Raw genomic sequence first — 11,219 nt, 5'->3', positions numbered from 1 at the left:
TATATATATATAATAAAATAATATAAAGTTTATTTTAATTATAAGAAAAATACCTAGGTAGAAATATATTATATATTATTACATTATATATTATAGATAATATTACATAATGGAAGAGTTTATAATGTCAGGGGCATAATACACCTTTCTGATGAAAATTTAATAAAATCTGGTCAAAGTGACTATTGTAATAACTACAACATAGTAAATAATTTTTATGTAATTAAAGAAAGAAAACTGACTTTTGGGTAATGAAGACAAAGTTGAATGACTTTTAGGTAACAAAAAAAAGTGATTTTTGAGTAATGAACACAAGATGAATGGTCATCCATGAAATTTACTCAAAATTCAACTAATATTAAATTATACGGAAGGCGATATGGTAGATTATATTTTGCATTAATTGATTTAGTATAAATATCAAATCTATAGTTAAGTTGTTTCCTATCGACGCAGAAATCGCTCACAGTAACAAGATTGATAATTTGTTATTCAGCCACATGAAATCAACGCCAAAATTTGTCTCATTATTACTGTTTTTTTTCAAAAACCAAAAGTAAGTACTGCAAATAAATCAAATGGGAGAGAATTTTCGTAATCAAGTTGGAATGTCTGATTTGTTTAACATGATCTTTCGTAGCATAAGATATTAGTCTTCATCGAGAAAATAATGATGAACGATTTATATGGGTTGCGGAAATTACACTTATGTAAAACTAAAAGAAAGAAGGGGACAGAGGAATATTGAAGATCAAAGGAGTTCTTCATTCCCACTAGCTAGACGCAGTATTCATTACCCTGCACTTAAGAAAAACACAATCAAATCCAATTCTTAAAGTAACTATAAAGAAGAGAGAAATCAGAAAAGAACGTAGTAACTATAGGAGTTACAATATATAAAGCTTATGCATTCGGCATATTAGTCCTATTAAATTACTAGATTCTAAATAAATAATTTTTACATATCCAATAAATTTATTACAACAAATGTAAGGTTTGAAGCAAAGTTATTAACTCAACCCCGTCCCCATAAGGAGTTCGGAACCCTAAGGCAATCATTGAGTGAACTGTATTTTGTTTGTGTTAGTTGACCTAAGTCGCACCCTTTCTGTTGGGGTAGCGCTCGGCCTCTGAATCGTATGTGGGATGACTTTTTGCCTCATACAGCTCGGATCGAAGACCCAGGGAAATTTAGAAGAAATGAGGAAACTTAGTAGCTATCGGTCGGGGCCAAACCCTTAATTTATATACAATAATAGAAGTGTATTGGAAAAAATTAAGTTCATACATAGAATTGATTGAAAAGTGACATGTCATGACACGTAGATTGGTCAAAGGATGACAATTGGCAAAGAATAGTTAAAGAGGCACGAGCTACAACAGGCACGGGCAGGAATTCAAGAGATTCAAGAAAGATAAGTGCTCGGACCTCTTTATGATCGAAGGTCGAGCTAAGAGAATGAACCTGATAGCAAAAAAGGGTATAGATACGTATTGCTAGTAATCAATAGGCATTAATTACGGAAAACGTTAGGGAATCTGTACTAAATCAAAATATGATTACCATTTATAACATTACATTAAATGCCATTGATTGTCAATAATAGCTCTATTATGACAGAAACAAAACGTATTACCTAGAGATAGCTATAAAAAGGGGAAAGCTGATCATTTGCAAGGATACGAAATACTATTGGAATATACTGATTTACTTTGCTTTCTATTCAGCTATTTTTTACATCATTTGTTTCTATTTTTATTTCATTATCAGTAACCCGAGTTCTTCTTGAAATAAGCTTTGATCAAAATCCTTATATTTGGTTAAACAAGAAGGTTCCCTAGTTACCTAGGTAGCAGAGGAGCTGTAAACAACAAAAGTAGTAAACCATGTAAGAGTTAAGAGTTGGTAACAATGACAAACCTTTTTTTTCAACACCCATGCACCGCACACATTACTAGTTTAATATCTCTCCCTAAGCTTAGGTGGGATTGTTCGTAAATATTCTTCCTCCTTGCACAATAAATACCCTACATTAGTCCAGACAATTCAACCATCTCATCTTTGCAACTTTCTCTTTACAGTTTTTGTACATTCTGCCTTATAAGCTTCCTTAACATGGCTTCCAAAACAAGAGCCTCAGTTACCCTTTTCCTCTCATTGAATCTCCTTTTCTTTGTCATAGTCAGTGGAACTGATTGTGGCTCTTGTCATCATAATCCTCCTAGCACCGGTAATGGTGGTGGCAATGGCGGTAACACTGGTGGCTCGGGCAATGGCGGCGGCTCTGGCAACGGAGGAGGTTCGGGGAATGGCGGCGGAGGTGGCAATGGACAAGGCAGGTGCCCGAGAGATGCTCTGAAATTGGGTGTATGTGCAAATTTAGTCGGTGGATTGGTGGGCGCAGTAATTGGGAGTCCTCCAACGATGCCATGCTGCAGCTTGATCGCGGGGCTGGCAGATTTAGAGGCGGCAGTTTGCTTGTGCACAGCCATAAGGGCAAATGTGCTGGGAATAAATCTGAATGTGCCACTCTCCCTTAGCCTAGTTCTCAACAACTGTGGAAGGAATCCTCCTACTGGCTTCACTTGCTAAGCCGAAGTACCCGATTAATTATATTAATCCTCATTCTGCTTTTGTTATGTCAGTCATTATGGTGTTTGCATGAATTTTTTTTATGATCACTTTGTTAATTATGTTATGCTAACGGTTCTAATTAATAAGCGAACTAGCAAAATTATATAGCAGGGTGGTGAAGCACAGTTGATTTTATATGTGTACTTTGGAGGTTTATTAATATATGTACTACTATCATTTCCTGTTTCATAAGCATGTTTGTTCATTTTGTTTAACTTGTCTATATATGGTCTTAAGATGGTTGGCCATGAGAACTATAAATTTGTCTGCAAACCTCCTTGAGAAAATTAAAATGTGCAATTATTTTTTGACAGATACAGTTGAATTGTATAATTATTTCAATTTAAAAAAAACATTTCCACCGTTAGCAAAAAAAAATAATAATAATAAATAAATAAATAAATAAATTATTTGTGCCGAGAAATCTCTTGATAATCCACTTTATTCGATTGATTAAAACAACTTCATGTTGTACGTCTTCTGACTTAATTAATGGAATAAAGTCTACGCTTACAAAAAAACAGAGAAAATGTAAAGCGATCAAAAGGGAAAAAATGGTGCAATCATGAGCTCTATCTTTTTAAAATAAAGTTTTACTCCCTCCGGTTCACTTTATTTGCTTTTAAAAGCTATTTTTACACATATTAAAAAATCCATCTTTTAACAGAAATTAGCAATGAAATTGATTATATTAACCTTTACTATCTCTTCAAATTTTTTTCATTTTATTTTATATTTGACATAATGCAATTTTGGAATTTTGGATGTGATGATTAGCAACTCCCGGTAAACGAAGCAACCGGCAGAACTCATTGAAAACTTTGTGAGCATCAAAGACTATTTCAAATTTTCAGCAAAAAAATCAATTTGTCATGTATTCAATTTAAAAATGTCAAAAAAATACAAAATGGAGCCAAAAATTTTCAATATTTCCCACCAAAAATTATCTTATAAAAGAAGGTTTAATTTCCTAAAATGATGAAATAAACATGGCTACAACACTTTACGGTTCACAGAGTACTCTTGAATTCAATTGCATTGGATAATAAATATAACACATACTTCAATACTATTTCCAGTGCCAATTTTGGAAAAAAAAATAATTCATTCTTCAAATCTAAAAAAATAAAATATTTTGGACCACAAAAAAGGCCAAAAAATTAAATAAAGTGGATCGGAGGGAGTATTTGTTAGCATTGAATTTATTGCTTCTATATATGTGTTCAGAATTTGAACCTAATGTTTTTTACATGTATATTTATACCCAAGTGTAAAAAATGATGTTGAATCCTGTCACCACCCAAAATTCCAATATGTCGTGACAGTGCCTAACACATTACTAGGCAAGCTGACAATCACAAAACAACTACGCATTGGAATTTATAACATGATTCAATAAGCTCAACAGTGGAAAAATCTCATAGAGAACTGATAAAATAACTATAACTCAACTACAACCATCACAAAATCCTGGTGTCACCGAGTAGATGAGCTACTGACTGTCAACATAGTCTGAAACTCTAGTACAACTGTCTGAGAAAGTAGAACAATACTAAATAAAAATGAAAGGAAGGAGAGTCAAGGTCCCCGGGCGTCATAGCAGCTACCTCAAAGTCTCCAAACGAGTACTAACACCAGTCTAGCAATCACCACGTCCAGATGTACCTGGATCTGCACACGAAATGCAAAGTGTAGCATGAGTACAACTGACCCAATGCACTCAATATGTAAGAAGACTAACCTTGGGCTGAAAGCAGTGGCGCGCTCAGAAGGATACAATCAGAACCAAAATAATGACAACACAGATAGAACAAAGAGAATGGCAGTAATAACTCAGAGAAACTTCCATATTCAGCTCGTTCAAAGTATAGAAATTTAGACATGCTTTCAAGTTCAACAATTTAAGCCAAACGCTGATAAAAATATGCCAAGAACAGCTAGCATGAGGAATGTTACATCTCTATGCCTACATGTCAAATATGCATGTCAAATGTAATGTATCACAGTGATAATCCCAGGTACTCACACTCTCAGAGTACTCTATTTGTCCATCTCCAATTCCCGCTCATCACACACAATCACTCAGCACTATACGAGTGCCTGACATCAATGCCCCTCACCCAAGCACATGTACATAAATCACTGTGCCTGCGCTCACTGCTGGTATGTCAGACTCCGAAGCGCGGATCCTGCCCAAGCACTAATATGAAGCCTATAAGGCCTGCTGCGGCGCACAACCCGATCCACAATAATACTCACAAAATCCGGCTCTCTGGTCCAACTCAGAGATCAATCTCTCCAGTCTCACGGGCTCACAAGTCTCATACTACTCAACACAAATAATGATAACATGATGTAATAGTGAATAACAACAGAGACTGAAATATAATATGCAAATGAATAAACATGACTGAGTGTATAATTGCAGTTAAGCAAATAACTCAACAGTAGAAATAACCTCAGTGGGTCCCAACAGAATAAGCACATAGTCTAACATGATTTCTAACATGAATCACAACTCAATTACTCTAACACGTAGGAATTATACAGACAAAACAAGAATAGATAACTACACAATACCACAGAATCAACCGAGTCATAATTACCACGGCGCACGCCCACACGCCCGTCACCTAGCATGTGCGTCACCCCAACACCGACCATAAAACACGTATTCCAAGGATTCATACCCTCTGTACCAAGTTTAGAAGTGTTACATACCTCAAAGTGCACAACTCAATGCTCCAACAAACCCCTGCCTCGCGAATCAACCTCAGAACGACTCGAATCTAGTCACAAACAACTTAATATAATCAATACAAGCTATAGGAATCGATCCTATCCGATAAAGCTAAGTTTTTTAACCAAATTCAAAAGGTCAACCCCAAAAATCAACCCCAGACCCACGCCTCGGAACCCAGAAAACTTCACAAAATCCAAACACCCATTCAATAACGAGTCCAACCATATCAAAATCATTCAATTAAAACCACAAATCGACCCTCAAATCCCCAAATCTTACTCTCCAATACCTGGTCCAAAATCTCCCCAAATTTCACCTCAAAAATACATAAGCTAGGTGGAAAAATCAATGGGTATTTCGTATTTTAATGGACAAAAGTTATCAAAAGTTACTTACCTCTTGAATTAAGGTGAAATCCCTCTCAAAAATCGCCCCTAGCCGAGCTCCACAAGTCAAAAAATGAAGAAAAGACTCAAACCCTCGATTATATTACCAGCGATTCTCGCATCTGCGGGCTCACCAACCGGATCTACGGCTCCGCTTTTGTTGAAATTCCTTTCGCATGCGAAATTTCATTATCCTTCTCGACCAGCCGCTTGTGCGGCCAAATCCTACTTCTACGATCCAAAGCCCGCTCCTGCGGGACCGCACCTATGGAGCACTCTCCACTTCTGCGACAGTAGCTTCTCCGTCCAAAATCCGCTTCTGCGACCACCTACCCACACGGAAACATTCTCGCACCTGCGATCTCTGCCCAGCCTTGCCCAATTGCCGCATGTGTGCCTTCCTGGCCGCTTCTACTGCTCCGCACCTGCGGCTAATTCCATGCAGGTGCGGTTACACCAGTACTGAACCCAACAGATTTTCCATAGTCTAAATTCAATCTGATTTCAACTCGAATCACACCTGAAGCCCCTCGGACCCATCCAAACATACCAACACGTCCTAAAATATAATATAAACTTAGTCGAAGCCTCAAATCACATCAAACAATATCGAAAACATGAATCGCAACCCAATTCAAGCCTATTGAAACTAATGGATTTCCAACTTCTACAGTCGATGCCGAAATCTATCAAACCAAATCCAATTGACCTCAAGTTTTGCACACAACGGACTATTTCAACTTTCGAAACCGAAATCCGCACCCGGTATCGACAAAGTCAACTCCGGGTCAAACTTCTCAACCTTCCAAACCTTCAACTTTTCAACATTCATCACTTCATGCCGAAGAGACCCACGGGTCTCCAAATCAATATCCGGACATACTCCTAAGTCCAAAATTATCACACGAAGCTATCGGAACCATCAAAGCTCCATTCCGGAGGCATTTACACATAAGTCAACATGGGTTGTGTTGTGTTGAAAATGTTAAAGGAATATATAATATAGATTTTTAGTACCCTAATTCGTTGCTTACCTTTTAGCCTCCACCAGTACTAGAAATTCCCGTGATCCAAGGCATCTCTACAGAATGTTTGAACCAGTGTTATTTTTCTTTACAACTTCCCACGCCTTTGAACAACTATAATACAGAATTCTCAATAACGCGTGAATATTATTGAGGTCAGTACTCCTGCAGTTCATGTGGAGTATTAGTTTAGTAGTCATATCAAAATGTAACAACACTATCGAACCTAAATCTTTCTTTTTGCTTGAGGATTTGAAGTTTAAGATATTTTAAAGTCAGAGTATATGCATGTGAAATTTCTACTTGGTGGACTTGAAGTTGGAAGATTATTTAAAGCCAGAAGATGTACAAGTGGTTCATATAGATGAATTACTGCTGAGACCTCCAATTATATATGTTCAGTGCACTGTGCACATGCGATATCAGTAGCATTAAGAGCTAGGACTAATGAAATGTATTAGGTAAATGTTCGAGGCTATATAGTTATTACAAAGTCTACGGATATTAAATTTTCTGGAAGTCGATAAGGTAGATTATATTTTGCATTAATTGGTTTAGTATGAATATCAAGTGTATGGTTAAGTTATTTCCTATCTAATGATGTCCTTTAATTTCCCAACTTGACATGAGAATCGTCGAAGATGGTGATGGACGCAGAAATGGCTCTCAGTAACATTAGAAGACAATTTGTTATTCAACCACATGAAATCAATGCCAAAATTTTCTTCGTTATTATTGTTATTTTCATACATTAAAAGTCAGTACTACAAATAATTCAAATGAGAGAGAACTTTCGTAATCAAGTTGCAATGTTTGATTTATTTAACATGAACGTTCGTAGCATAAAATATTTGTCTTCATCGAGAAAATAATGTATGGAGTTTACATGGGTTGCGGAAGCTACAGTTAACTTAACTGTAGCTTCCAAAATAGTTGGATGGAGTCTACTCCGATGCGGGCTAATCAACCTCCCACTAGTGCTAAATGCCGATTTCGAAGCAACAGTAGACACGGGAATGGCTAAGATATCACGAGCCATTTTTTGCAATGTAGGAAATTTCAATCCATTTGTCTTCCACCAACTCAAATTGTCAAATGAAGGAGTTCGAGGTACTAGGTCTTCTTCTAAGTACATATCCAACTCTGATCTTTTCTCCACGGTAGCTCCAGTTGAAGCTACAAACCTATTAAAGCTCGAAAGCCGATCACCCTGAGTAAAGCCAGTGACTTCTCTAGAACTAGATGCTAATGAATCATGTGGAGCAGATAATTTACTCTTATAATCTTGAAAGAGATCATAACAATTTGATGGAATTTCTTGAATTTTAGTTGAAGCTTCTTCGCTATAAATTAGTGGAAGAAAGAACTCTACCAACCTCATCTTGTACCATGGGTCAAACATTGCAGCTACTCCGATCAAAATATGCACATCATCCCAATATTTTTTAAATTTCAAAAACATCGCAGATGTCATACTGCTAATCACAAGATTCAACTCATTCACCCAAGCTTCCAATTCTAGCTTCATTTTAAAATCTTTTGTAAAGTATTGACTAGAAGTTGGATATTGAGTTCCTGAAAATTGTTCAGTGATATGCTAAAAAAGTTTGAGCTTATCAGAAATATCTTCTGCATTACTCCATTGCTCTTCAGTTGGATACGACAGATAATTTGTGTCAGTTAGACATAACTTGTTAAACACCTCTTTGTATTCTATAAATGTTCATAACATTAAATATGTTGAATTCCACCAAGTAGGACAATCATACTCCAACTTCTTATTACAAGAACAGTGAACCAAACTTGCGGCTTCTTCAAACCTCTCAATTCTTCCAACTGATCCAATCCAATACAAGACACTATCACGCACTTTGCTAATACTATCTACTATCACCTTCAACCCTTCTTGCACAATCAAATTTAAAATATGTGCAGCACAATGCACATGAAATACTCGAACAGTCAACAACAAATCCTTTTTATTAAGTTTCTCATCTAATAAAGTTTTAATCATAACATTGTTTGTGCTAGAATTATCAACTATGATAGTTGATATTTTTCGTTCAAGATTCCAATCAAACAAACAATTAATCAAAGCACCACACAAAGCATCTTTATCATGTGGAGCAGGGATATAAGCAAATCTCAGAATATGACTTTGAAGCCTCCATGAATCATCAATGAAATGACCAGTAATAGCCATGAACCCTTTTTTGTTACTATTGGAAGTCCACATATCGGTTGTTATTGCAATTCTACTCGTGACTTTCTCCAACAACTTAGAAGTTTGTGATTTTAAATTGTCAAAAATTCTCATTATGTCATTCTTGATTGTATTTCTGGAAACCATCTTAAACATAGGCTGGAGACTCGCAATAAAGTTCCTAAATCCCACATGATCAACTATAGAGAGTGGATACTCGTGTAAAATAATGGCATGTGCAAGTTGTTTACGTGAAACTTCTTGACCAAAATAACCACCCCCAATATCACCCTCATTTTCTACATCTCTTGGCCTATTAGGACACTTAGGTATGTGATTTAACATAGATTTTGTACCATAATTTCTAGCATTATTATATTGGCGATTGCAATACTTACAAACACCATATGGAATACCATTAAACTTCACCGGCTCGAAATGATTCCATGCTCGGGAATATCTCCTTTTTCCCATTTCAACAACTTCATCAGGCCTCTGACTCTCATCGTCTAAGGAAATAGCATTAGCAGATGATGTTGGAAGATTCTCTTCATTTTGAGATGCCATCTAGTAAAACAAAGACAAGGAATATCACTAAAAGCTGATATTTAGAAAACATTAGTCTTATAATAGTAGATATAAAAATCAAAACCAAAGATGTTAGAAGTGATATTGGAAGCACAACTGCAATTCTAGACTAAACAGACAATACAACTCCATTACTGGCTCCCTGTGGAAATTCGATCCCGAACCACTATTCGGGTAAAAGCTGTTGCAACCCGCTCTTCCTACCTTAGTGTAGTGTCGAGTCGGCAGCGATCAACTTTTTGGCACCGTTGTCAGGGAGCTTACGGTGTTGACTATCTGTTTAGCTCGTTTTGTGTTTTGCTTCTCTTTCTTTCTTGTTTACTAATTTTGTTTGTGTCGATCATTCAGGTACTATGGCTCTTAATGCAAACGACCCTCTTGGCAACGTGAATGCGGGGGAGGAGGTAGATGATCTTGAGCCCGAAGAGGTTCAACCACCTCAAGTTCCACGTAGAGGCCGTCAGGCCAACGCAAATGACAACAATCCTATTCCAGACCCTCCTCCGCCACCGCCAAGAGCAGTCCCAAGAGTTCTACCAAATCAAGGGTACGCGAGTGCCATTGTTCCTCCCCGAATCCGGGCGGGGAACTTGCAAATCACAAATGTCATGTTGACCTTGCTCGAGCAAAGAGGGTATTTTACGGGCGCCTCCGATCAAAATGCATACAAGCACTTGAAGGGGTTCGTAGATACTTGCTGGGGCAGCAAACAAACAAACGTGTCAGAGGATGCGTTGAGATTGAGGCTTTTCCCGTTTTCTCTTAGGGGTAAAGCGTTGGACTGGTTAGAAAGGCTTCCAAATCATTCTATTCACACATGGGATGAATTGGCGGACAGATTTATTGCCAAGTTCTTTTCTCCAAGTCATATGGCGGCTCTTCGGGATGAGATTATAGCTTTCAAACAAATGCCAAGGGAACCTTTGCACGAAATTTGGGAAAGATATAGAACAATGGTGAAGGAGTGCCCTAATAACGACATGATTGAGGCGATGATACAACAAACCTTTTATCGGGGCATCAACACCACGAACCAGTGCATTGTGAACCAATTGGCCGGAGGGAACTTTATGAAACTTTCTCATCAAGAGGCATGTGATGTACTTGATGAAATGGCCGACACGTCTTCGGCATGGCAAAGCCGAGCGAATGTGCCCCAAGGTGACCCCACGGTCATCCATTTGCACATGGAGTTGAATGATCATAGCCAAGCTATTGTCGAACTTACAACAACCATGAATCAATTGGCGAAGGCGCAATTGCAACAAGTCCAAAACCCGCGCCAAGTCAATGCAATGGAGAGTGTCTCTATGTTGAAAAGGAGGCAAAGAGGGCAACAACAACCTCAAGGTAATGGTGAGCAATTTGACAACAACAATGATGGTGGTGGTTATTCGAATGAGTGCTATGATGATCAAAGTGAGGAATGCCAATATGTCAATAACTACCAAGGAAATAGAGGAAATCAAGGGAATCAACAATGGTATCCCCAAAGCAATTGGGGCAATCAACAAGGCGGCGGTAATTGGAATAACAATAACCAACAACAAGGCGGTAACAATTGGAACAACAACAATCAGAACAACAATTGGGGAAATCAAGGTAACAATCAAGGCAATTGGAATGGGAACAACAATAA

At 37.5% G+C, this 11,219-nt stretch overlaps 2 protein-coding genes across 2 annotated transcripts; one reads left to right on the top strand and one right to left on the bottom strand.

Annotated features, from left to right (window-relative positions):
• On the top strand, nucleotides 1,996–2,822 carry LOC109228274 (14 kDa proline-rich protein DC2.15-like). The gene has a single exon (XM_019393429.1). It carries the CDS (start codon nucleotides 2,117–2,119, stop codon nucleotides 2,591–2,593), a length of 477 nt encoding a protein of 158 aa, XP_019248974.1. The 5' UTR covers nucleotides 1,996–2,116; the 3' UTR covers nucleotides 2,594–2,822.
• On the bottom strand, nucleotides 8,387–9,559 carry LOC109227870 (zinc finger BED domain-containing protein RICESLEEPER 2-like). The gene is made up of 2 exons (XM_019393061.1): nucleotides 8,593–9,559; nucleotides 8,387–8,502 (listed from the first exon to the last, which is right to left on the bottom strand). Exons 1-2 carry the CDS (start codon nucleotides 9,557–9,559, stop codon nucleotides 8,387–8,389), a joined length of 1,083 nt encoding a protein of 360 aa, XP_019248606.1.

The sequence above is a fragment of the Nicotiana attenuata genome, chromosome 6 (genome assembly GCF_001879085.1).
Source record: "Nicotiana attenuata strain UT chromosome 6, NIATTr2, whole genome shotgun sequence".
Lineage (NCBI taxonomy): Eukaryota > Viridiplantae > Streptophyta > Magnoliopsida > Solanales > Solanaceae > Nicotiana > Nicotiana attenuata.
Note: the sequence above shows the minus strand (reverse complement) of the source record. Positions and strands in the feature narration are given on the sequence as shown.

Excerpts from the sequence above, each read along its gene's own strand:
- LOC109228274 (XM_019393429.1), top strand. The coding sequence starts at position 2,117 with ATGGCTTCCAAAACAAGAGCCTCAGTTACCCTTTTCCTCTCATTGAAT.
- LOC109227870 (XM_019393061.1), bottom strand. The coding sequence starts at position 9,559 with ATGGCATCTCAAAATGAAGAGAATCTTCCAACATCATCTGCTAATGCT. Across the intron at positions 8,503-8,592 it reads GAGGTTTGAAGAAGCCGCAA|AATACAAAGAGGTGTTTAAC; the intron begins GTTTGGTTCACT and ends GAACATTTATAG.